The sequence below is a fragment of the Ixodes scapularis genome, unplaced genomic scaffold (assembly GCF_016920785.2).
Source record: "Ixodes scapularis isolate PalLabHiFi unplaced genomic scaffold, ASM1692078v2 PGA_scaffold13__105_contigs__length_92229423, whole genome shotgun sequence".
NCBI lineage: Eukaryota > Metazoa > Arthropoda > Arachnida > Ixodida > Ixodidae > Ixodes > Ixodes scapularis.
Window position 1 is genome coordinate 38,840,432 of NW_024609839.1, and position 27,625 is coordinate 38,868,056.

Below are 27,625 nucleotides of genomic sequence, written 5' to 3' on the forward strand. Positions count from 1 at the left end.
AATATTGGCAGATATGCAAATCTGACACTCATCAATGTAATACTGTTTTTATTTAGGATGCATAGAGCTCGTAGAAGAATGAGTTATGGCCATAAAACGCAGATATCGAAAAGCACTTTAGTGCCCCTTTAAGAAACGCGGGGCGTCGCGAGGCCCGCGGATCTCATTATTGCACCGCATCCAATCAGGTTGTGGCATGAGCCGTTAAGAAAGGATCACAGAGCAAAGAGCGCAAACATTGTGGCCCACGTCCCATGTTTTCGCAATACTCTGGCTTTATACCCTCAAGCATTGCTATTGATTATCTCTAAATCCAATATAGCTGTTGAGACAGGGGTGAAAGAAAGTTGTGCCAAAACAAACACTTACATTTTCCCGCAAGCTGCGGTACGCACCGAGAAACTGAGGAAGAGAGGGAGGCAAAGTGCGCGCAGAGGTCGCAACGCCAAGCTCTGGTTCGAATGGTTAGGGGCTGCTAGCTGCCTTTGTTGAATGCATTAAGACGTCGAATGCCGGCGTCCGGCGTTTGGCTTTAGCGTTGGAACATGTTTGACGAGTCTAGTGAAGACAAAGGCAACTAGCTTTAGGACTATCCGCTAATTGTTCCAGTCAGAGCTCGCGGTTCTCACACTCCCATGCACTCTCACCTTCTCCTCTCCCCGAGTTCTTAGGTATGTTACTTGCACATCGAGCAGGCAATATAAAAAAGCATGGTATTTTTAGTGTTCCTTTCTCTTTCTTTAGTTTTGCTAAACCTCTCTATTACGACACTTGATGTCACACAAACCATCCAGGTCTATCTGTACTGGATTTGACTTGAAAAAATTAATGATTGATTGATTTAAAGTGCTGCCAGTAGAGCCTCTCCACCTTTCAGACCAAAACTAAAAATTCAACAACTCTGTAAAAAAAAGAAACTTGCAATTGGAGTTATTGGTTTCGATGTGTCTATTAATGTGTTGAACCGATTTTGGGGCAAATCAGCTATTACCAAAATTTCGTCGAAACCTCAGCCGAAACCTCGGAGCATGTTGCAAAATTAGCGTCATTCAAATCCAAACAGTGCCAGGGGAAGTAACTTCACGAGCCAAAATCCTGCCGTCCTCCTCCTCAAACAACACGCCCTTTCACCCCCCCCAGCTCTCAATCACGCGGCGTGGCTCCGGGCCAGCACTTCGCACAGCCGTCCATCATTTCCTGTTTTGATCACAAAACTTCCAGCTGCCCCATATTACACAATGTGTCGACGGCAGATGCGCTTTCAAACCCCTCGGCTGTGTGGCTTTCACAGCCTTCGCCGGACTGCGCTTAGATCGCTTACACATTTCGGCCTAAAATAGAGGGGCCGCACACCATCAATCGCAACAAGGCCATTGTGTCAAAGTGCAAGCCGTTCCCCCGTAGGATATTTGTATGATAACCGACTGATCAATATCGCTTTTGGCATGTTTGAAACGAGAACGCAAGGCCTCCACCACATTTCTTTTCAAGCGAAGCCACTCAAGTTTAACGTTCTCGGTGTTCAGTTCTCCAAAATTCTACAGGCCCTTTACGAGGTTCTGCATTCTGCATCCCCTTCGGTCTTGTACCAATCCATTCATCCATCACACAATATGAAACAATGAGAATTGGAACTAACAAAAATTGCTATTTTGAACTACCAAGCTATGTGTTTGGGTTGTGTAGATCCAAGAAATATTTTGTACCACCAACTACAAGAAATACATTTTTTTTCATCGCACAATCTCCGAGCGGTATACACTGCCTGGGTCTGCCGTCATAAGTCCTAACATGGGATCACTTCTTTCGGGAAGCGATTCTGATTTTGAGCGTGCTTGTGGTCAACTGGATTCGGTGTTTAAGTAACAGCCTTTATTGATTTGTCCCCAGACTAAATGTCACAAACGTTTTCATTTTTTTAAATTAATACTCCGCTGTATCTGCAATAATGTTTCGGCACTGCAGGCTATTTCTAAATAAATAAATTCTAGTGTGCCGTGTGCACTTTCTAAAAAAACAAAACTCCGAAGCGCTATGGAAACTTGAACAAATCGTTCCTATGGTCAGAGCCATACGTAAGCGTGTGCCTCTGCAGTTCAGTCCCGTCTCCAGCAAAGGTAACTTCCGACCACGCAAGTTGCACTACAAAAAATGAAGAAGGGAGAAAAAATGGGACGCGTAGTGGCAGAAGAGTATTGCAGAACAACTGCACAAAAAAAAAGGAAAAGAATGCTCCGAACTCATTGAACACAGCTGCCATCCTCAAAATCAACTTTTGTCTTTTCACCTTTCCCTTCAAGAAAGAAACAGATTGTGGAATCTGGTTGGAGCACTATCCCATACAGTTGGTTCAGACCCATTCCAAGTCAGAAAGCTTGCCTTTTGCGGCATGATCTTAAACCACACACCGCAGTTGAGCAAAGAATGAAGAGCAACAATTTCGCTTGAATGGAAGTCTTTCTAATCTTGTCTCAACAACAACAAAAATGTCTATATGCTTATGTGACAAACAAGACAGAACAAACTTCAACATTAATAAAGAACAAAGCACTTCAACACGTTTTCACAAGCATCTAAACAAAATTTTTAAAAAATGCCGTTACGAGCCGAAACACAAAGCTGCTGTTGTCACCCCATCAATCTTTATGCCGACTGCCAAATGCCGGCTCCGCTTACTACACAATGTGGAACTTATGTCGGCGAGGTCGTAACAGGCCTCACATGAACTTGCTCCTTTGCCTCGAGTCTTGCAAACATAAGGCACTTTCCACAAAAAGTCTAAAAGCCAGAACACAAGGCGGCTTCAAGATTCCAACAGTGAGAAGAAAGGCCATGTTTTATAACAGCTCTCCCAGCGAATTTACGTACAGATTACAACGGGAGACAAACGTAAGACACCAAAGCAGCCGATGTGCGAATGCACCCGCAGCACCACCTGCCGAGTCACTGCCGAAAAGTTACCATGCCGACGGCTAAATCATAACAAAACCACAACGACATTACAATAACATATCCTGTCGTCAACATTCATCGTTTCGTCGACGGTATTTTCGTCGAAATGCTTCCTGCATCTGTTTCATCGACACACCTCGCGACGTTTTGTGTCGAACACAATTCTGCTTTTTTCACACCAAACGTTGCGACAGCTCGCCAGGTTTATTGGGGCAGTGCCAAAGGCTTGGGTAAACACACCTCAGCAAATATGGCGCCAGCCTTTTTCTTTAGTGGCTAGCAGATCTGATTACGCATTCGGTAAAAAAAAAAAAATGGGATTCACAAATCGTTGCAGGAGCACCTGTCGATGGAACGAGCGCCCATGAAACACCCCCAAACGCGCCTCGATGAAAGGACACGGACCCCTCGTTACAAGGATCAAAAAACAGACCCTTTCAAAATAAAAGCGACTAAACCAATGCAAGCGTCAAAGCAAGTAAAGCAACCGTTAATAAAAAAAAAAAAGCTGGCAGCAGGGATGCAAATGAAAAACCAAAAGAATGTGTTTTCTTGCACACAAAAATATTGACAGGGTGTCACTGAAGCCAATATGCACTGTATGTAGTTCCCGGGTCACTTGTGGCTACAGGGGTTGTTTTTCTTTCTCCGTTTTCTTATTCAATCTCGATAATTGTAAGGCTACAGCCCCCGTCGATAATCCACTTTGCCGGACACTACTAAGCATATTATCTACTGACAAAGGATATCGTTGTGTTTTGTCTGGACAAGGGACGCGACTCACTGATTGTCTGTCCTGGAAGTGGACGAGAATTTATATTGTTTTTTTTTTTTCATTTTTGTTACGAGTGGAGGGGGGAAAAGAGGAATAGCCTCGTTATAAGCATGTAAAAGAAAGAAAAAAAAATACATGTTTGACATTTTACGAACGTGAAGCACATTTTGCGGTCACTAAATGAACTCCGTTTCACTTCCTGACTGCAGACGACTCCACAATCCGACGGAGACAATTAAGCGGTGCCAAAGATGCATCCTCACAATGCTCTCTTTTTTTTTTGTGGGTTGGGCATTCCTATCTAAACCAATCACGCGCAGAAAAAAGCGCAAGATTACGGCGCATTTACCACGTGGGATTTTTTTGTCGGCTGCGGTTGCACTTAAAATGAAACAAAGTATATATAATGAGAGAAGAGATCACTGCGTAAGCGAGTTGGTTGATAAAAGACGGGATTTTCCAGTGTCGGGGTTCGCAAATGTGGAGTAAAAATACCAGGAACTGTAATCTTTACCGTTAACGACTTTATCTTCGCAGGCACAATACGTGCATGGGATTACATCAGCGCTGGAAACAGCACTGACCTTACTGATGCAGCGTTTGACTTCACGCTATATTAGTGATACAAAGCCGATGCACCGCTGCATCGGCGCTGAGTTAAGTTCGAGGCAGCAACGCATCGGCACCGTTCCTAGTGCCAATTCGGCGCCGTGATGTGTGTGCGATGCGGCTTTATTTCGCAAGTTTCGGAAAGTCTGTGTCGAGAATATTTCGTAGGTGCAAAATATTTTGTGACTTGATATGATGTGCCAGGACTGCTTGAACCACTTCGCTCCCGCGCGAGTGGCTCGCCTCTTCCCATTCGGTAAAGGCGATAGATCTTTGTGCCACAGATGTCACCGTGGCGCTCATCGGCGAAAAAGAGTCGCTCGCCCGCTTGGCTCTACCCGCTAAACGACCGCACCACCGTACTTCGTTGCCTGCCGGTTGATATTTATATTTCTTTTCAATCGGCCGGTCTCAATCCAGAGGCGTACCAGACGTGCTCCTGTACACTTTCTAAAATTAATGCAGGATTAATTAGCGTAAAGAAAGAACAAGTGTGGTACGCTTCTTCAAAGGCATTGGTTGCAACCAAAGATGGTTCTGACAGAAATTGTCGGTACCACTGTTGGCCGCACCCCCCGTTGTCGCCGTCTCGCAGCGAGATGTACCGCGATTGGGCGTCCCGAAGGCTCTCTTCGGACGGCGGCTCGTGGTATCGCAGATTGGGGTTTCTCGCCGCACTAAACTTGCAGCGCGGCACGCGACAATTTTGAAACGTCGAGTGCCTCGCAACACGGATGAAAACTCCGACAGTTCAAATGCCACCAAAAAACGACGGAGACATTTGGTTGCCCGCACGAGCACCGATAAACGCCGTGACGAGACGAGAATGCCTCTGGTCTGGCCGCGTTCGCCAATGGAGGTGTGGGACGTCGGGAATGCGCTTGCTGCGGCGTCTTCGATCTTCGTGGAGGGCGCAAACCGGAAGCGTGAATTTCTGGTCCGTCTTTGGGGGTGGAGTGACAGATTCTGCCCAAGGACTGCGGGGCCGGGGGTCCCTAACAAACAAGTCGCCGAGGAAGCTGCCGGATGCGGAGAAGCGATTGTGGCGGGGCTGGTCAGAAACAGTGACCACAGATTCCAATGTCGACCGGCGGCACTACTTAAGAGGCAAGCGTCCCTGGCGGTTCTGCGTCACTTCCAAGTATTGCTATGCCTGGCATGGCCCCTCTGTCCCTAAGTTATGGAAACTAACTTAAGACCTTAGGGAAGGTAAGTTTAAGCATCTGATATTACCACAGTTCGTCCTTAAGCACGAGACCGTCCACACACTGAGACAGAAAATGGCATACGAAGCCCCTTTTAAATTGCACAGAGGTAAGTGGAAGCAAATTACTACCTCCATTGTTCGAAGTCTTTTTTTTTGCACGCTAGATTAAATTTATAATTGTAGAAAATTGTTATTTTAATTATACCTAATTTTTAAAATAACGGGGTTGTGTGGTTGTCATACCTCGATTGCTCAACAAGATGAATGACCTTTTTCTGCAATTCAGAGATGAATACGGGAAACATTGCTGTTCCTCCATACCAAGAAACTGCGATTAAAGCATGCACAAAGCAGAGGTATAAATCAGACAGAGTACAGAAGAGCGTAATGTGTTTCTAAGCTCAAAAGTTATGCCTACAATCATTAATAGCTTTCCATCTACCATTATACCGAGACATTTCACATTTTATAGTATTCATGAATGGTATGAGCCTACAGTGAAAAAGCCTGATTATCGCAGTGTTTATTCCCTTCAACCTGAATTTAACCCCCCCCCCCCCCCCTAGGTTTTATTTTATTCCTAATAAATTGTCCATATTTATAATTTCAAAAATGTTGTCCCCCTCAAAAAAAAAAAAAGAAATATGGTGCTGGTATTTGCACATCGTATCATGCTTGCTGTGCTGTCAATGTTTACGTAGTCGTCTACAGTGATCCCACAACGGCCCTGGATCTTGGGTGCAACTGGCTCCGTTTGCTGGTGCCTTGCCGTGATAACCAGACATCCCAAAGATTTTCATTGGACGGCATATTGTGATATCGAAGGTCTGGGTTTCTTGTCATAATTGATTTACAACACGCCCCGCAGCAATTTTTTGGCAATGCACGTTCCGTAATTCCCGAGAAGATCCAGCATCCGTTAAAATTACTCTATAAAACGACCGAGAAATGAGACGATTCACACGAGCGCAGGTAAACGCCGGGGAGAGGTAAAAACGCCTTGATTTCGGAGTTCCAACGCTTTCATTATGGCTTCGGCTTTCGTAGTTTCACCCATGTGCATCACACTCCCCGCCCCGTATCTGTCACGGCAGACGGAAGAACCTCTCCGCGTCACAAACGCTTTTTTGTTTGCTGGAAGAAATGGCAGGACACTCCTGGGAGAGCGGGAGACGGGATAGAGAGGTCGTGGATATGCTCGTATTCACAACCATGCAGTTATACATTTGTGGAAGTCATATTTTTTTGCAAAGATTTTCCAAGTTGCCGATTTTGCGAAACTTCCTTCCTCGCAAAAAGGAACTGCTTACAGCATTTTTGTTTCTTGTCAGAAGAACCACAAGAAAGCAAGCCCCCCACTCCATAAACACGTGTCCGCAGATTTAAGAACAGCTGGAGATTGACCTGCACGGCCTACCTCAAACATGAAGAGTCCATTGTGAGAAGCACAAAGACCGGTCGCACCTACGTCATTCCAATGCTTTCTCTCTTCACAGACGTCATTCCACAGCAGAACGCTCGATTACTACTTTTGCTTTGTGTGGCATTACACTGTTCGCAGCCGGTGAAACTAACCGAAGGCACCGCTCTGGGAGCCTAAATATGACCGGGGCGTAGACGTAGAGTCTGCTCGGAGAGTGCAAGGGGAGGAGGGACAAAATGACCTCCTAATTGCTCTCAAATATTCCATGAAAAAATGGTAACATTAAGAAAAAGGCTGTTACTCAGTTGTATCGTACAACCGCATAGTAATAAGCAGACATTATCTACAATAGAGGAAAAAAATTCCCAATTCACCTTTATGTTTGCCGAAAATAGAATCGCGGAGTAAAGCGATATCTCAATAAAGTAGACACTCTCCCGAAAAGAGCGCCCATAATGCGAGTTGTCTGCGAGAGAGAGGTGCCAACGAAACAAAAACGTGTGCCCGGTTTGACCCCGAATACTGTCCACATGGCGGGATATCCATGTTAACGAGGTCAGTGTTAACCAGACAATGCAGTAAAAACAAATATTAACCACAATATAAAAATATATATACATATATATATATATATATATTTAGCATTTTGCGCGTAAAAAGAACAGAAAAGTGTCCCAGTTCACATTTATCTTGGGAAAAAAGAAAAGCGTGAAGGAAAGTGTTCCACGCACACATGGGGAAAGGAAAAAAGAAGGGGGTGGTCTCTGTCCCACGATTGTTATCGGTGCAATACGCGAGATTAGACCGGCAGAACTTTCCTCCCACACACAGATGTGCACGATGCAATGTTAGCGATAATAGTCTGTCTCAGCATAGCTTGACGAAGAACAAACGCTACAAAGTGAAGCCTGCAACTGCGACAGCCCTCCGCAGGAGGGGGGCACTCCGACGACGTGTTGCCATGTGACTCGCCCTTGTCCCGTTCTCCGACGGTTTTACTTTCGTAGCAATGTACCAATTAGCTAACTTTCCATTCCATCGTAGCTTTCGCTGTTTCCCGATTTACCGTGGAACGAAGCGTTTTGCGTCTGGTCCGACGTGTTCCATAAAGCACCGATCAGACGTCAAATCGGTGCCCTACGGAACGACAGGTACAATCGCACGTCTCGGTAAAACGGAAATGTTACGAGAGCACAACAGGTTTTCGTTTTTACCAAGGTCTCACCGAATGGTGTGTGAAAGAAAAGTCAAATATGGGAGTTTTCTTGGGCCAAACCAACGAAGGCCATCCTGGCACGCCCCAGACGAGAACTGAGGATTCATTTTGACCAGCCGGAGACCCTTTGACATTCAACCGAGACCTCGGTCCCACAGCCCGAGGAATTCGCAAGTTAGTCTCGGTAAACGTGAAACGGCGTAAATCTTGCGTACGGAGTATATATGGACCCTATTTATGTTATTAATATATTTTTGGAACAATGCTGTCGGTGCCTCCACTGACCAGGACAAGCTCCTCCTAACCAGCGAGGGCGGACCTCATCGGGGAAATCTAAGGTGCTCAATTTCCACACTTGAAGTCGTGAAATATTTTTCTACAAGAGAGGTGCATGCAAGATTGCAGTATCGATTGTTTGAAACTACAAATAAAAAATTACTCATTTTCATTCACCGTTATGCGATACCATGCTGTGTACCTCCCGGCTCCGCTGGGTCGTTCATATTTATAAAGATGGCTGTTTAGCTCAAAACATGCAACGTTTAATGGTGACGGTTCGGTTAACGATTTTAATGTTAATGGTTTTGGAATTCAAACCCCTCCCCCGAAAAAAAACTCTTCTTTTGATTTTTTTATTTGACGTTGAAAGTTGGTGACTGAGAGAAAATAAATATATTTCTGCCTGATGGATTGGAACCTTTCCGAAATTCAGTCTGCTCACTTCACTCGCTATCATCATCGGAGTGTTCGACATTTCTGAGAACATGCTATCCACGAACTCATCTCTGTTACGTCACGGCGCGGTGGTGGCACGTCGGGCGCACTTCTGGTCCGAGCCTGTGGGCGGAAGGCCCTATGTGAGACGTGTATTCCAGCATTGTTTTGAAAGGAACCTGAGAAAAACCTGCCTTCTCATTGAAACGCTGCGACTGGGGCTGTACCAAAAGGGCCGAGAAAGGTTTGAAGGTCACTTTTCATGTGCTCGGTTTGTCCGAAAACATGGATATGTGCCGTGAAAAGGGAAAACCAAACGCCGCCGGACCACGATTGCTTGGGCGGGAAGCACTTTGGGTTGAATTCACGGATACCTGTGGTCATCAGATTTATTTGTTATGTTCCAACATGAACGCCGCAAAACTGTCAAGTTATACGGACCCCCTGCGGACTAGGTTCAGTGTGTCTTCAAGTTCAAACGGCCGCCTGATCGTTCAAACTGTCATCTGCTCTTTCAAACGTTTCTGCTTGTCGTCTGCTCTTTTAGACGACACCAGCCCATAGACCAAACGTGGGCCTGGTACTTGCAATAAGAAGTAAGCGCAGGCCTCAAAAGACTTAAGTTTGAAGGTTGGCAAGAGGCTGGATGTAAACAGTAGATACAAGGATGTGTTAATCATTGTTGCCAGTGGCCATCACCAACTTGTTATGCCTGAATCACCTGGTCCGATTCTGCTTGAGATTTTCAGTGTCAACGTCGACCATCTCAGCTGCGGCTCACGCTTTTGCAGCTTGAGCGACGTCGCGACCAAAAATTGCGAGCAAAATCTCATCATGCAAATCAGACTTTAGCGTACATTCTGAGGCGTCCACGCAGTATGAATTGCCGCATGTCACATTATTCACGCAAAGTTTTGTAAGCAACGAGCAGCGTTAATTTCGCTGACGCCGCTCAAGTAGTCAGACATTGCCCAGGAAGACGTAAATTCAACAAGTCCAGCGCGAAATAGGACAGGGGGACTCACACAGACGCCGATAACGTCGCATGTCAATGGTTTGTTTATGGGCGACGGCGAGCTTCTTGCCCACACCCGCATCGCGCATGTGCGGCGCCGGTGGCGTCCGCTAGGGGCGCTCTGGTTTGTTTGTAAACATAAGTTGGTGTATATCTCATTATGGCTAGCAGCATAGATTTGTAGTACTTTGTTCTGTAACACTTAAGGCGGGTGTAAAAAAACAAGGGTTCCAACAACTGGTCCCAAGTGCAAAAAAAAAAAAAGAAGAAAAGATACCAGAATTGCAGTAAAAATAAGGTTCAGCAGAGTGAATTCATTGAATAAAAATACAAACTCCCTCAAGTAAAAAGCAAAACAAAAAACAGACGATTGTCTTTTTTTTTCCTATTAATGAATCCACGCTGAGCCTTCTTTTGCAAAATAATCAATTGGAATATTATGCCACTGTGGCACTTATAAAGAATGCAAAAAATGTGTAATAGAAAATAAGCAAAATTTACTTAGATATCCTCCTCAGTTTGTCAAAATAAACGCGGAAGTGACCCAAAAATCATTTGTTGTTTGCATGCGATCGAAGTATAGAAAAAGTTATTTTGTTCCCATGCTCCTTTACTAAGTGAACAAATCATATTTCTATACTTTAACTCAAGGGTCTCAAACACGCGGCCCACGGGCCGCACGCTTGGAAGTGGCCCGCCGGCCCAACCGGCTACGAGTCCCGGTTCCCATGCCTCGAGCACTAGAATTGGCATTTGCCATAGTGGTCTCATCTTGTCCATTGCTTTTCGATCGAAAAGTAGCTCTGCTCTTTTAACGTATTCTAATAGTTTAGACTTATCTGTGTTCATAACTTCATAACTCCCTCTTTTACTCTTGCTATAATTACTGTTTCCTTGTTTGGGGTAGCACAACGGCTACAAATATGCATCACTTGCATGTTCTCCAGAAGAGGATAATTCGAATTATGTGCAATGCGGAGCTCAACGCTCACACATTACAACTTTTCAAAAACCTTCATATAGTTCCAATTACAGAGCCTTATAATTATAAACTTCTTCTAACATATCAAACGTCTGTAAGGCAAAATCAACTTGTTTTTCTATCAATCACCAATATGAAGGGGAGAGTGCCTGCACATGCAGGCCGTTGTGTTGACACATGGTAAACGACTCGCTCGAGAAGAGGCTACAGCCTACAGCCTACAGATGTTACAGTATTCGTTGCCTAATGTTATAAATAGTACAGATAGACTGGGCACGTACTTGATGAGTTTGAGCAGAAAGGATATTCGTTCATTGTTTCTCTAGTGTTATTTGTGCCTATTCTTGATGGGACCTCCGACCTGCAAAAAATGTTTGTAATGTATGTCAGATTTTTTTTTAATGTTGTGTGTAAACCTATGTAAACCTTGTTCTACGGGTCACTAGTATGTAAAATAGTTTCTCTCGTTGCTGGTGGGGAGGAGAAGCTCTGTCAAGCGACAACAGTCTGCTTTTTTTCTTCCTCCGCCTCTCCCCTGGAGAGAAACAATAAAGCTGAAGTTGAAGTTGAATTCGCCCTTTGTTTCGCTTTATTCCTTGCCTCCCAGGTTTTTGTAACGTACAACAATTCCGCTTTAGGCTGCAAGCGCAAGCTATTCATTGAAGGATGAATCTCAGCTGCGCAAACTCCCGATCAGCAGGAGCAACTGCCATAAATAAAGCTACAAACCCAAAATTCTTGCCTAAAAAAAAAATAGTCATTAAAAGACAAGTGCATACTCAGAGTGTTGTAATGAAAATCTCCAGGAAAGCAATAACTGCCAAAATTTCTTTTTAGAGTAATGTTAAGGTTGATTAATTCCTGACTGACTTGAGCAACGGGAACGACGGTGTACTTGCTCTCTTGTTCTATTAAAAACGGCAGAACGTCGACAGGGCGGTGTCATTTTAATTCCTTTATCACATCAGGTCACGGTCGAAAGTATAGTCAAATAAACAAATCAAACCTAAAGGTGTGACTGGCAAAACTGTGAGTTTACAAGAAGCATAGAGTATGAGGTCTCTTCTCTTTCAAATCTTTCGACCGCCCCCTCCCCCCCCCCCCTCTTATGTTGGCCCTCGACCTTCCCGGTGTGCGCTATCTGGCCCCCACACCCAAATGAGTTTGAGACCACTGCTTTAACTGAACAAAGGCACCACCTTATTATGCCTCTGTACCTACCTACACCAACATTTGTTTGAAACGTCTTTGCCACCTCAGATTCCCCCAGTATATTTCATGAGCTTCATTTTTATTCAATAAATGTGTATCTAATGGAGTGGTTCTCAAATGGGGTCTGCAAAGGCATTTGTGGGTCCACGAAGGCATTTTAGGGGTCCGCAAAGCCGTGCCTCATCAGTAAAGCCTGGCAATAAAAGTTCTCCAGGGATTATTTTCATCATTCTTGTCCAGCTCGCTTGCCCCTTTGCATTTAATTGCATTATAATAAATAAAAGTTGTCTTTTTTTCAGATCGAGAAGAAATGTTTCAGTTTTTGGGCGCGTTTTCTAGTGTGTATGTCAACAAGAGAAGTCTTCACACTACCCCTTAATTATATCCAATTATTAAATCATTATTATATTTAACATATACCTTTCCCCTCCCTTTACCACGAACCGGGTCCTCCATCATTTCCGCCGACCCACAAGGGGTCCACAAAACATTAATGGTTGAGAACCAATGATGTAATGGATAAGCATTTGAGACCTGCTAATCTGAAATGAGTGGGTGAGGTTTTTCAAATGTTATTTTAATAAGTGTTGCGGGGACAATAAGCAGGTGCGGTGAAATTGCCAAGTATTTTTCTTTTATTTAATAATTTAAAACATTGTTTAGGGAGAAGTTGTGTTTTAAAGTTCTAGGTTTCGAATATCTTCTGATGAAAGTCACCTCTCATCTCCACTCTTATATTTCATCGGGAGTCATCTACAGCTTGCATGTATTCCTTCTTCACTTGCCCCCCAGGCAATAACAAAAAAAAAAAAACTATACAAAACAAGCAGGCAGAAATACTGTGTTCGACCGCACCAGCACGTACATAATTGATGTAGATTTCAATTGTTGAAATCCATTGAGGGGACAGAGAGAGCTATTGCCAGGTGCGGGAATCGCCAAAACAGATGACTGGAGCGCGACCGAAAAAATCCGCCTGGTCCTGGTATCGAACCAGGGACCTCTCCATTTTTAGAGAGCTCTACCAACTGAGGTAGCCAGGAGTTAGACGTCAGCAGAGCGAACGGGTTTTATCAGCTGCCTGCCACCGACAAGGGTGAACGGCGTGCGTTATTTGCATTATCACCCGACAGTTGTCTTTGTTTTGTTTTTGCGACCCAACCCACATACTGAAAAGGAATGAAAAATTAAAACGGCAAACAACATTGAACAAAACCACCTGCCAAAGTTGAAAAGAAAGGGAAACGTTGCGACGGGTTCAAATTTCTAACAAAAGACCTGCAAGGTTCGAAATTGCCCCCACCTGCTGTGTACAACCGAAAAAAACTACCGTATTTTCTGGTGTATAAGACGCATCGCCGAAAATTGTGCAAAAAAAGTGTGTCTTACGCATGAAACGCATAGTTATATATAAGACGCACCGCCCCCCCCCCCCCCCCCCCCTTTCGCAAGTTTCGAAGTAAAAATTAGTATATAAGACGAAACTGTGTATAAAACACAGCGCCGAAAATTTAAAAAAAAAAAAAAAGGTGTGCCTTATGCATCCAAAAATACGGTATGTAAAAAAATACCGCCAATTTTCGCAATGGTCTCCGAGAAATTGTTTTGGGAAAGCAGCCCTAAAGCGAACCTTGTCATCCATATTGTGGATGCATGCACTCGCTTGTACAGATTGCGCATTCCTTCGAGGGTGTGCAATGTGCAGGCATGCATGTGTGTGTCTTGATGGGGAGGTGACACGGCGACAGTATGCCACCGTGCCACCGGCAACAAAAATGACTTACAGGGAAAAGAAAAAAGAGGGACGAAGAAAACAATATTTCTTTCTCTCTCTCACTTCTGAAAATGAGCAACGTGCAGCACAATGCCTGACAATGCCTCCAGGGGCACATTTTCAAAAATGTTGGGACGAAAATGCTAACGCCTTCGTCATTCAAGTTTGAAGAAAAGGGGGAAAAAGTGCGATAACCTCACAACATCATTGCTATAAAAAAACAGCAGTTAAAAACAGGGCTATACTATACATGGCCACGGCCAAAGGGCACAAAAGAAAAGACTGGGGGAAATAAATAAAAAAAAATCAATAAAATTGCAGGGGGGTGAGGGAGGGGCCAGGGCCACCTTCTGTCTTTTTTTTGTGTTTACTCTCGCCTTTTTTGCAGCTGAACCCCGTTTCATTTTGCTGACTCTACGAGCCATTCCAGCATATCCAGCACAGTGAAAGTATCTCGTGACTTTGTTCCTCGTGCGTCACTGTTGAAGGTCACGTGACACTCGCACGACGCTGGGATGGCTCGTAGGGTCCGCCGCGGCCCGTCGTAAGCTGAAACGGGGCATACATCCGTTCACAAAGCAGCAAATGTCTCTCAGGTCTTCTCTTCTATCCTACGCTGCTTTCCCAAATGGGGGAGATCCTTTTGTCTCGACGCCGGCCCCAGGGGCACGCCACGACACGACCTGTTTGGGGAAGGCAAAAAAGGCTTTCGCCGACTTTGATTTGCGCTCCCCGGTTTCACGGTGACGGCGTCCCTATACAGAACTTCGTCTGGACAATGTAGCGGAGGAAAGGGACGACGACGATTAAAGGCTGCAAGCTGAAGGTCGTGGCGTGGTTGTGGCAGCGCGTCGAAGAATGCCATTGTCGGCTCCCTCGCCGCACCTTTCTCCTTTTTCTAACATGTGGACTCGAGTTTGTTTCCCTGCAGCTAGCTGTTTCTAATTAGTTATCTGCTCCCCTCTCCTTTCCCCCCAAAAACAGTTTAGGGATGAACGCCGCCGCCGTCGTCTTCCTCGACTCCCAAGGCACCTGGTCAACAAAAAAAAAACAAAACAATACAAAAAAAAAAAATAAAAACGGGCGACGACAACAACTTAATTGAGTTTGAACTTGCGGGGCCTCCTCGGCCCCACTGGGTCGCGGCGAAGACGGCACCTTTGCCTGTCCGAGTGCCCGCACTCAGTACTTGGGACTTAAATGGAAGACAATAACGACGACGGTGGCGGCGTTTGTCCATGGACCCCGCCTCCCAGAGATGGGAAGGTGGCCGGGAGAATGGGCACCAGGCATTGCTAACTGGGAGGAGACTTTCGCGAAAAGAGCTGGCAACGACTGACACGCACGATGGTGGCGACCACGACGTTGGGACACGGCCCAGTGACATCGTCTGCTTCACCCCAGATCCGACCCTCAACGGCGACGTCCCCATGATGCGGTGTAGAAGCTCCGCAGGGCCCCTCGGCAAACATTTTCTCGTCCTTCCCTCTGGGTATTTAGGTCAATTATTTTAATAACTTTCGGATAATTGCATTAACAGTGGTGTGATTGGCCTAAGCCATTTTGGAGCACCTTTCGTAGCAGCCAAAACAGTGTTTTGGAGCAGCAAAAGTTGCCTTTGGGGCAGCCAAAACATTGTTTTGGAGCAGCAAAAGTGGCTATTGAAGCAGATATTCTTAGAAAAATAAAAAAATATTAGTTTTAACTGCTGGACAAATAAGGGCACTTTGCTCGCCGCAATAAACCAATTATGGTCAAGTTAGACCACCAGGGAAGTCTTTCAACATGTAACTAAAATGCCAATGACATGACACATTTTGCAATGCTTCAGTTAAATTATACACATATATAAACCCGCTATAGATAAATATGAACCAAACTACACATATTAAAATTAATTTGAAAATGACCAGCTTAGTAGTAAATATCACAGCATAAGGTTGACCCTGACATTTTTTTTTTCTGTGTGTTTAGCTTGTACCTCGCCTGCCAGCCTGGCAAGGGTCAAAAAGTTCTTGAAGCACTTTGTGCAACGACCGAACTAGAGACAAACAAGCGCGCGGTGTGGGTTCAGCGTGCAGACATTACCTTCTTTGCTATAGCTCACTTCTCTTGACCAACCTTCTTTTGAGGCAGATTTTTCATGTACCCGGGTCCCTTTCAAAAGAAGGCCTACCGAGAGAAACCTAGGTAATCAATACTTCGGCACAGCAGTCTTTGAATTAAAAAGGAATTTTTGTAGTAGCGTATGATTTAAACAAGAACAAGAATGTTGATGACCTTGCGGTGGTCCTTACGTTTCAATTTAGAAAGCACCATATTTGCAGCGACGTGGGGACGGCAACACCTGACGTCATGCGACCACGGTGACTGGTACTGGTAGGCAGGAACCAAATACAGTTTTCCCATGGCCATTTCTTTGAGGAGCGAGTGTTTCAGCCCGCAAAGTAACTTCCGCCGCGCAAAAACGTTTAGTTTCACAGCATGACTGGTACCCGGCGTGCTAGCGCCGGAGCGTCCGCGAACGCTTGCATCTATCATTGAAAAAAAATTTTAAAACGACGCAAGACAAAACCTACAAGACGACGAGAGCGCGAAACAAGAGATGAAGAGAAAAACCATGCAAGACCGGATGGACGATTCACGCAGGGTACTTTGTGTCGGGCGGCCGATTGCGCCACCTAGCTCACGCTTGCTCAATTAAGGTACTCAGGTTTGTTTCGGTTTTGAAAGGCAACCGAAATTGGTCCTTTGGCGCAGGCTTTGCGCAGATCCCTTATATTTTGGCAAAATGTAGCAGGATGTATCAGGGTTAGCCCCTTGGCACAGTTTGGCGCAGCAATCACATCACTGCATTAAAGGGCAACTCCGGCCAAAATTCAAAACGAAATAAATTACTGGTATCGCTGTAGTGACACAAAATACGACTCCAGCCAAAATATTACGTCTGTGGGATGCCGCATTCTCAACTAATGCCAATAATAAAAATGTGACCCGCCGCGAGCCGCTGCTCCTTAGGGGGCGGCCAGCGGGTTGCCGATCGCTAAAGCAACATTGGGCCGTGACGTCAGTATCGTTCTCTTTTTTTCCTCCGGTCCGGGCGTTGCGCGGAGTGCGCTTCTTTGAGCCGCTACCACTGCTACTTCGGCTTGTGATTGGCGTGTTTAGCCGTTGCTTTTATCTGTAGCTTGTGTAGCTTCGGTATAGCATTTTGTCTATTTGCTTGTGAGGACTTCAAGACTCGTTTTAACGAACAACTCGGTGCGCCCAAGACTGCCCAGCTGTTCCTCGAAAGATGCCGAGTACACCTTGTAGCGCTGTGGGCTGCTCGAACAACCCGCTGCAAATCCGGAGGTGCTTTTTAACAAGTTTCCAACGGACCGGAAATTGGAAAAGGTGTGGGTGAACGCTGTTCAACGAGTGGAATTTGGATTTCGTTTTTTATGCGCCCGAGGAAAAAAGAACGAAAAAACAGACGTGTACAGCCCAGCACACATGTGCTCGGGCACTGCTGCCCACGTCGGAGAGCTTCAAAACTCCGTGTCTGGGACTGACCCGCAGCGTGAAAGCGAGAAGGCCCCCAGTACTGTACGTCAGTGGCGTAGAGCAACGCCGCTTTCATCCACGGAGCCCCGATGACAATTTAGGCCTAGCGACGAGTACGGAAGACCACACGCACGGCGGCGGCCGCCGAGTACGGCACCGAACAAGTTCACGAGTTTTCCAGTCCCTAGCTTTTGGGTATACGCACTAACTCATGCTACATATGCTGGATAACTACCACATGTACAGAATTAAAACAAAATCAGCTTACCTCCTATCTTTAGACGGCTAGCGCAAGAGAGGTAGGTGCCACTCGGCCAGCATATTCGTTGAATGAGAACGATCCCGACGTCTTGTTCACATAGCGGCTGATTTCCAGTGTTGCTGGGGCCTCGAGTGGCAAGTTTCGGTTTTGTTGGCCGCGCCGTAAACAAAACTTTGAGGTGTCAATATCTTTAAAACTATGCACAATAACAAGAAAAAAATTACACCTTGCAATTCAGGGATGCTGACTGCACTAAAAACAGTCATAATTCCAAAATCGGAAGTATGAACCGGAGTTGCCCTTTAATAAAGATTTTCTTTTTTTTAGATTACCTAAATTACTTTTGCCTTTAGGTTGCAGAGTTTTCTTATACACGATGGCCATGGAAGCCGCAGGAATGCGGCAATCAGCCTGGAGGGACACGCTGGCTCTGACAGCTCGTACTGGGTCGCCTTTGCCGTCTGCGAAGTTACATGGAACGGAGTATTCGGTAAACAACTTTGTTTTGATAAAGACCTAAATGCCTCAAAACCTAATTTCGCCAATTTGAAAATTATCACGAAACATTTGTCCCAGGAATAATTAACCCCATAGGTAACGACTACACCAAGTATCACAAAATTTTGTGCCGGCGGAATAATTCTGAAACTGGTTGATTTTCTAATTGCACGTGCAGTACCGCAATCTCAACACAGCATGTCGAAGTTTGTTTAATCGCCAGCTATAGCTCGGAAATAAATAAATAAGAATATTTGCAGTTTTTCTAACCCTTTTTCCCCTCCTCAAGACCGTCGCAGGTCAGTTATCAAATTTTCCAGAACTCCCGGTCCCCAAGTCGCCCGCCCTTTGAGTGTTCAAACACTCGAAGTTTGAGTGTTTGAACACTCAAACTTTGAGTGTTCAAACACCTATGCACTTTGCCTACCTGCCCACTGTGAATCATCCATATCAGTTAGTCCTAGGTGTATTGAGTGATTGACTATGCCACCTAGCCTAGAAAAATTTGCACCCCTCTTCTTTAAATTTTGCTCCAAATTCCGTCTCTCATTACACCGTGTCATCCACCCATTTCATGTAATATCACACTAGTCTTGACCTTTTCCCCTTATCTACTAACCTCCTCTTTGGAATTTGATAATTATAGTAATCAAGGAGGCCAGACTGAATTTCAGAGTTTTGAGATGTTAAAGTGCAAAACGACAAGGAAGACAGAAAAAAGCGTTATGATGTAAACTGACACGACACAAGGGCTTTAATACCTCAGTCTCACGTTTTGAAGAGCTCTGGGCTGCTATGACTTTTTAGTTTGGGTGGAACACCGCGTCCAAAAATCTCAAGCAGATACCAATTCTGCAAAAAAAATTTGTGCATATTATCTGCCATACTTGCATACAATGCTCATATACAAAGCCACTGTGTAAAAATTTCCATGCTGTAGAGATTCCGAACTACTATAACTATAAAGCTTGCATCACCTATAAAGAGTCTTTTCATCACAAAGACACCCACTTATCGTTTCCCAGCTTACAATTAGAAAAACGATTTATGATACACGCAGCACAGATACGTGGTTAGTGCCGCACTCCAGTACTAATCATGGAAATCGGATGCTGCGAAGTATCCTTCCCCGTAATTTGTTTGAAGGAATTAAACATAGATATTTTGTCTATGATCAACAATTATTTGCTTTCATTTTTTGCTGAGCCTCCAACGTTAGTGTAAGTGCATGACGTGTGGTCATTTTCATTGCTTTCCTTTTTTTAAATGAATAATTAGATATGCTGTTTCCTGTTGTGTGTTAACTGTGTTTTGTGCTTTGTCTCTGCTGCTGCTGAGGGGAGATGGAGACATGTCAAGCAACTGTTCTGTCGCTTTTTTTCTGTTTTCCCTCTCCGAATGGAGAAAAAAAAAAGAATTTTGATTGAGCCATTGATTGATAGCTCTTACTCTTTACAAACATCACCTTTATTTTTATCAGCATTTCTGTTTTACACATTTCCATGCCTTTTTTTTTCTTTTTCAAATATTTACATTATTTATTTATTTATTTTCAGTAATGCATTACTAGAAACTAAGTAGCCTTAGTAATTTCCTCTTTAATGATGTAAATGGGGTTTACTTTATGTCTAACATACACTTTTGAGGAATCTTTCTTCTCTTTCTCTTTTGTGTTTCGATAACATTTGCAACTCATTCTCTTTCGGGAGTATTGCCACCTTCCCCTTTGTATTTCCTTCGTCGTGATTTTGCACTTTAACACCTCAATATGTACAACCAGGTATCCCGCCAGATGATCTTAATGAATTTTAGAAACTATCCGTTGCTGCACCTTCTGTGGTGGGAACAAGAACAGAGACTCCGCATCTCACCCAAAAGTCCAGAGACATGCTCAGCAATCTGCTGACCTTACAAATCCAGACATCCCTACCCTACCTAGCCCACGGTAGGCTAATTGAAAAACACTATTTCAGGTACCTTGATCCTGCAAACGATGTTAAAATGTTCGGAGAAGGTTCACTCTCGCCTTCGTGGATTGGACACTTCTCGTGCACATGCTGGAACCAAATAAAGACACGTGGTCCGGTCCATTATTATTAGGAAACGGCATGGACCCCAAACAGAGAGCGTCCAAAAGCACTACCGCAGTCGGCTTGCCGACGTTCCGTCAGGGCGGTTCAGAAACACAATGCCTTACAGGATTACCCGTATCGAGTAAGCGAATCATCCGAAAGGTGCCGCCTTGGCTTTTAGGTCATTCTGTCGAGCGCGACGCTGGTTTGCATTTGGCAGGCTGCCACCTGGCTCCGCTCCCCGCTCCAAACGGCAGTCCTGCGGTAGCATACTTGCGATGCAAAATGCTCATCGTTATCTGGGCGACAGAATCCTTGCGACTTCTTTTTTTCCCCTTCGGTTTGCACGCATGTCCCGTCGCATATTTGTTCGGAAGGACTCGTTTTCTTGTCCTGCCTGGGATCTAGCAAAAAGATCTCCTAGGTACGAAGAATGCGTGTGACGCAATCATAACGTACACTTTCAGAGAACATGAAACGGCACAGTCGGAGCTTCCACACATCTTCCCGAAAGGAATGCTTCGAAGGCACGGCGAGGTTCCTCCTTCGAGTATCCAAGGAACCACGAAAATCCATTGTTTCAAGACGACTCTGCAGGAGATGCGGATCCAGTCGACAAGACGTTTGCACTCCCGCTGCAATTCTAAAGTTGTTGGGGGTATCGATGGTTGATGGTGTTAGCGCACAGCACCTTGGGATCCATGGAGCAAAAGCTCACAGTGCAACACTCGCGCACCCTAGGTTCAATCTCCACTCCCGCACATTTCGATCTGGACGAGCACCGTGCCGGCACGGTCGTGCGTCTACACTGCATGATACAAGCGGAAGACCCCAGGCTGGCGGCAATACTCAGTGATGGAAATGGTATTGTACCTTTTGTAACGGGTTTTGCAGCAAGTAATATATTGGTTTGGAGCAGATGCCAACGTCTGTAAGCACGTCACTTGAAAATGATTGAGCGTTCCTATCTGATACTGAAGAATATCCCTTATTATATTTTGTAGCAAGAATATATGCGAAAGAATCACACGGCCATCTTTTTAAGAAATAAGGCTGAGGTAAGAGTAAGCTCCATACTGTAAGGTATTTAAACTTTTTTTTTTTAAATAGTCTTCCAAGTATTAAAAGAAAAATAGTTGAAAAATGAGGCATAGAGCAACACTTAAGTTGAGATAAAGCCCCTATCTCCTCCCCACTTTTACACTCGGTAGTTAATTTAGCTCGTAAATTCCCGCAAAATGTTGGCAAAGATTGTCTATAGATAAAAATATGTCCTGGCAAGATTTCTGAAGGCCGAACATTCTAATATAATAAACTACAAAAACAACCCGCAAATAATATGAAAATCTACATTTGTGACTTAAAAGTGGCAGTGCGCTTTAGCGGCGTTCGAACCCGAGTTGAGTCGATGTTCGCTGCCCTTTCGACTGACTGCTGCACGAGAACTGCCTTGACTACCGTATTTATTCAAACAGAGACCTCCATTTTGTCCCTTTTCTTGGCACATCCTTTTAAAATTAGAGGTCACCCCAAAGACAAGACCAAAGAAGGCCGACCTGTAATAGTACTCAGCGTAGTTTCCGAATCAATCACCCCCCCCCCCCCCCCCCCCCCCCCCCCAGCCCTTTCCTTCCCCATGTGAACCGCTTCTCCTAGGACTCAGATGCAAAGCGGTGAAGCTCAACGCGCACGTGCGCTGGTGTGAAGCCGTGAAGGTTAACGTGAGCGGCGAAAGAGCCACGGTACACTGTAGCTACGCCATATGGCGGACACGATAATCGAGTGATATCACCAGAAGTGAAAGACCCCGGGGTAAGTCTTATTACAGTAGCTGCCATCACCTAAGACGGGACACACTATACGGTAAGCCTTTAAATATACATCTCTTCCATTATTGTTTTTCTTCTACTTTTCTGAATATTAAGATCAATCAATAATAGTATATATATATGTATATATTTTTTTCTTTGGTGAAGCTGACGTTGGCATTGGTATGGCACAAATTTAAACAAGAAAGGGGCTTTGACACAAGAGGTAGCGTACTTTCGTTGATGGCACAAATGGCGCGGCACTTCGATCACTGCAGTACTGCACCGACAAAATTCCCTTTCTACGGCGGACACACCAGTGGCCCGTCGGGGCCAACCAGCCTCCTGCGACATAATTAAATTTTGAATCCAACGTTGTACAATTGAGGAATCTCGTTGTACAAACAAGCCATTCTATGTCCAACATAGAACCGTGCAATCCTTCTGAACCTCCATCTTCGTGCCTCATTCTTCAAGGACGGAATGCTCCGACCAACCTTTCGCCGTCTTTCTAGGCAGCTTTGCACGGGGGCAAAAGACGTGCAAAACAAATCGGGTGCAACAAGCTGCGAAGTGACCTTTAGATCCTTCTCCAAAAGGCCGCCTTCACCCGCGCAAAGCACAGACCGCGAGCAAATGGGACTTCCACTATACGTGACGTGGCCCGGTGCTTTTGCTTTCTCGGTGTTCCACGCTCGGTATAGACTATTTTTCGTCGGACTGTCGAGGCTAGCATGACTTCCACGGTGTGCTCCAGCCCCGCACCACTGCAAAAGCATGCGGCTTCGTCTTGCGTCTCGTTCGCAAGCATGTGCACAACTAGCTCTGACAGAGTTGGACCACTGCAGAAGGTACGCTAACCTCGACAACGTGGCACAGGATAGGCGACGCCGAGTCTAGCGAGCTAAAAGAGTCAAGGCGCTGTTTGCAGCCTCGAATCTACACCTTTGTCCCAGCAGACGGCCACGCTCGACAAAACGAGCCGCAGCTGCGACCAAACCGTTGTGTGCACTTCCGAATTAGACCGCTACCTCCCCATATGTTTGATTGTGCTTTCATAACGTCGTAAGCGTTGCATTCAACCACAAAATGTGTTTCGAGGCAACAGTTATGAATGAGCTTCGGTCAACAATTTCGAACCCTGACTACAAACGAGAGCGAAAATGGCCCTACAGCCCAAGTAGCTTGGCGTATCCAACCGACGTGTCAGCCTAGAGTAAAACACATAGTTCGGTGTATCCAAGTGACGTGTCCGCACCTTCACGTGCCAAAACTGTGCTTGGCATTACTATCTGTTGCACTGCTCGAGAGCCGATCATTGGCGAGTGGTTCTTTCCAGACGAAGAACTGTCGCAACGCACTTGTGTAACACTAACCACAGGTGTGACGTATATTCTTACTGTATGCAAGAGATGTAGCTAGTCAAATTAGTTTCACAAAGTTTCACCAACGTTTAGATAGCTGGCAGTCAGTTTGCATGTGGTGGCCCGTCCCCACTGGACGCAGAATTCGATTAGTGGAGTGCAACTGCTTAGCTGGTATCTTTTGTGTGCACTCTAAAGTGATGAATAAAATCTGCGGAAGTGCACAGAAAATAGCGTTGTTGTTTTATTCGGGGTTATCAGGAACTGGAAGCAGAAAGTCAACCACAACTTCAGAGAATGTGTGTGTCTGTGGGGGGGGGGGGGGGGGGGGGGGGGGGGGGGGGGGGGGAATAAACTTGTTAAATTCTGATTTTTTTTTTTTTTTTTTTGTTAAACGGCAATGGCTCAAAACGGGAACAACCATATCAGCCAATCACAGTCTCGTTTTTGTTATTTTGAAGATGCGTGAGGAACGCATATGAGATGTGCCATTTCGTCAGGTGTAATCCTGCTACAAAACATATGTATGTCTATCGGATGACAGTTGTTGGAAAGCGATCCAGCGGCCTGTTAGCGACGTCCGTGAAACAAAAAGGGGCAGGCAACACTTTTGGAAATACCGGAAAAACTTTGTCTTTTCTTTTTTTAGATAAGTTTCGACGTTTGGTTCGGCTGCCCTCCTCGGGGCGCACGAACTCTCGATTTCTGGTGAAACGATTACCAAATACCTCGAAGTCCACGGATCCGCGGGTTAAGGATAGATCGCTTGCCATCGGAGACATGTCATCGCCACGCAACTACGAAAAGAGAAAGCACACGAGCCAGAGGGGCTAATCGGAGAGTCCCAAGCCCAAACATATGTAGCGCACACCGTGCAATAGGGGCAACGCTCAAACGGTGTCTGCTCCGACTTCTCGAAACAAAAACGTCGTTCGCGCAAAACCACTAGACGACCAAACCCCCCTAAAAACACGCGGACAAGAAAAGAACAAAGCAAAAAAGAAGACAAACCACGAGAGCTCGATACGGCGGACCAGCCACGGGTAGGATCGCTAGCGCAGCACTTTTGCCACGCGTTCGCTTTGCACGTGAACGGACGACTCGCGCAAGCTGGTGCACGGCACCCCAAAGGCCCGTCGGGGCACGCGTGAGCACTCACCTCGCCTCGTCGGCTTGACGGTGCCACCAAAATCCACGGGTTCCGTCGAGGCTTTGCCGCTGATCACATGCGCCGCGTTTCTGTTCACAGTCCACGGGTTCACTTTGGGCAGCGCGGAGTCACCGAAATCCTTGGCTCGGGCGGGCCTGGCACCGTGCGCCGCCGGGTCCGCGGCTCCGATGCCGTTCGACGACGACGTCGTCTCGGCACTCACTGGGGTCGAGTCGCGGGCGGGCACTGTGGCGTTTGTCGAGGCCGACGGACCGCCGTGAACCATATTGCGGTTTAGGCCTAGCTCGTCGTTGGACGCGGCCGCCTCGCCGTCCTGCCCCGAGTCGCTGGCGCCGCACACTCCGTTGGTGTTCGGCGTCGGTTCGGCGGCCCTCGGGTTCGCTAGGGCCTGCGCGTACGAGCCGGCGCTTTCTTTCGATGCCTTGAGGTCGGACACGTTGTGCTGCTGACGATCCGCGTGGTTAGTAGCCACCGTCGCCGCCATGACGGCAAACACGCACGCTTTCCCAAACCAACACCCGCGGCGCTTTTTTCTCAAAGAGCGTTTTGCTGGCGTCTGGCGTTGCTCGCGTTCAATGCGTTATTTTTTTTTTTCCTCCTCTCTCTTTTTCGAATCTCCTCTTTTTTTTTTTTTTTTTTCTGTTCTCTCTTTCTCAGCGCGGAGGAGAAGAGAGGGAAAGAGGAGCAGTTTTCGTACCCTGTAACAATACCACCTAGAACACAAGGCCTGCGCGTTTCCTCCTCTAAACGTCATCACTAGTAGATCCCCTCAGCGCCCCCTAGCTAGCCCGGATGAGCAACATCGTCTGCTACATCGTCTGCTCCATCGCCTGCTTCAGTGGTTTGTGTAACAGATAATGAAACAGATGCTCACGCCGAGTGTCTCTTGCAAATAGCATACGATGAAGTTAGACGTTCACGTGGAGCGTCAAATGCATGAGCGAAATTGCCTTACTGCTGCGCGAAGGGCTGAAAAGCTTTTCGTTGGACGCTGGATGCTGACACTGGACGCCATTTTCGAGGGCGCTGTTTATACCTCGGGTAGCTGCTTCGAAACGTTCTTCGGCAGAACGAGCGCGCGCGCTAGAAATGCGCGTCTCAAAGCCAGGAGCGCGTGCTAGCTCGCGCTCCTGGCCGAGGGAGCGTTCGCGTGCACGTCGCAAATGCACTGGAAGCTCGCTATCAGCTCGCGCTCAGCAGACACCCACACAGCTGCGGCCGCAAGTGAATGCGACGCAGTTGCGACGCGGCCCCTACTCTCGTCAAGCTTCGGGCTGTTTGCCGCTTGGGGCGGGTCGGGGATCTACTAACGAAACGTCATACGCAGGCCTTGTCTTCTAGGTGGTATTGCCTGTAAACAGGTAAACACCCTTCCACGTCGTGACGTTGGTGACGTCGCGGTCGCACGTCGCGCCGCCGTGACGTGATGCGGCGGACGGCGTCGGCTTCTTGGAGCTTTCGGTCGCTTGCAACTCTTGCAACCAACGCGGACGGAGCTTTCGCGACAGACTGCGCTGGCGGTGGGATGCCGCCGCTTTCGTTTCCAGTGCCGCCGCGACTTGGATATGCCCGGGAAGAAACACGTTCAGGGATCGAGAGTAGCCATGGCGAAAGAGTAGCGCGCGTGTTCCGCACCCGGGGCATGACACAGCGGCTCGTCGAGCGGTGAACGGACGTGGTGGGGAGAAAATAAATTTCAAGTGCTATATGTCGCAACGCGAGTTGTGATTGTGAGACTGGAGCTCGCCGCTCCTGCTCCTCGTGCCAAGTGGCCAGCGACGGTTGTCGACTGGAAGAAGTGAAGGTCACACTTTCCAGCTACGACAGTTTCTGATGTTTATCACCCCCCCCCCCCCCCCCCCCCCCCCCCCAACATGCACACACGCACACACACAATAATAATAACGATAATATAAGGCGCTGTCAGAGGACATTCGCTTATTTGCTTCCCTCAACCACATACGGTACTCCAGTTCTTATTCCAGTGGCAGATCCAAGGGGTGCGGCGGCCCCCCCCCCAAAAAAAAAAGTCGACCCTTCTCCCTCCCCCCTTCTCGGACGGCAATTTGACATGGGCGGACCCCCCTTGCACAAGAAAGAATGGGAGAATAGTGTCCTTAAAAATGGATTCATACCAACTCGCCCAACTTTCCATTCTAGTAAAAAAAAAAAAAAAAAATATGCTCCTGCTGGGATTGGTTGGGTACCTAACCTCATTTCTTCGGTTGTGATGCGAAGCATGGATAAACTCTCATAACCATGGTGGAGAATGAAAATCTAGATAATTCAAATAATGATCCAAATCAGCGGTCTCCAAATCCCGGCCCGCGGGCCAAATCTGGCCCGCACAAGTCTTTCGATCAGCTGGCGGCAATCCTACCACCAATGAAACCAGGCCCGCGGCCCGTTGCTACAGCCCTGCCGCGACGCGCTTCAAGTGCGCAAACAAAGATACAAGAAACAACTAGACAAGTTGCATCATAACCTCATATTATTCATTGGACATTGTAATCACCAGCATCACAATCCTTGGTTTCCTGCCTCATGTTTGCTTAACTATGTTAAAAAAAAAATAAAAAAAAAAAATTCGTTTGCATTATTATATGCATTGTTATTAGTGTCCTCGGTCACAACTACTGCATATTATCAGGGTTATCATTCTTCTTAGTCCTTTACATTGCACAAATGTGCTAAATTCCCATGCGCTTGGATTTATGCCTCGGGAATTTCCTTGGCCACAACTGTCGTGTCAATAAATAAATAATATAATTCAACAGAAATATTGAATTTCAAGGTGAAATATACAGTATATATATATATATATATATATATATATATATAGAGAACGAAGAGGGGAGAAGGTGATCATTGAATTTATTGCATTAAAGTTAGGGAAAGGGAAAGGGAAAGAGAGCTGGCGAAAAATTGGGCCAGGAGCGGGGATTGAACCCGCAACCTTCGCCTGACCGGGGCGACGCCTTAACCGATTGGACCATCCTGGCCACTGGTTTCGGCGGACTCAATT

General features: G+C 46.2%; 1 protein-coding gene across 5 annotated transcripts in view; it reads right to left on the reverse strand.

Annotated features, from left to right (window-relative positions):
• LOC115308201 (la-related protein 1B) overlaps positions 1-25,161 on the reverse strand; it is an 85,748-nt gene extending 60,587 nt beyond the window's left edge. For 4 of the 5 annotated variants that reach the window (XM_042289861.1, XM_042289859.1, XM_042289860.1 and 1 more), the window contains exon 1: positions 24,589-25,161. In XM_042289861.1, the coding sequence (XP_042145795.1) occupies positions 24,589-25,084 (496 nt within the window). In that variant the 5' untranslated portion in view covers positions 25,085-25,161. The remainder of the gene's footprint in view (positions 1-24,588) is intronic. The other variant, XM_042289858.1, reaches the window with a different exon arrangement.
• Between the last annotated feature and the right edge of the window lie 2,464 nt (positions 25,162-27,625).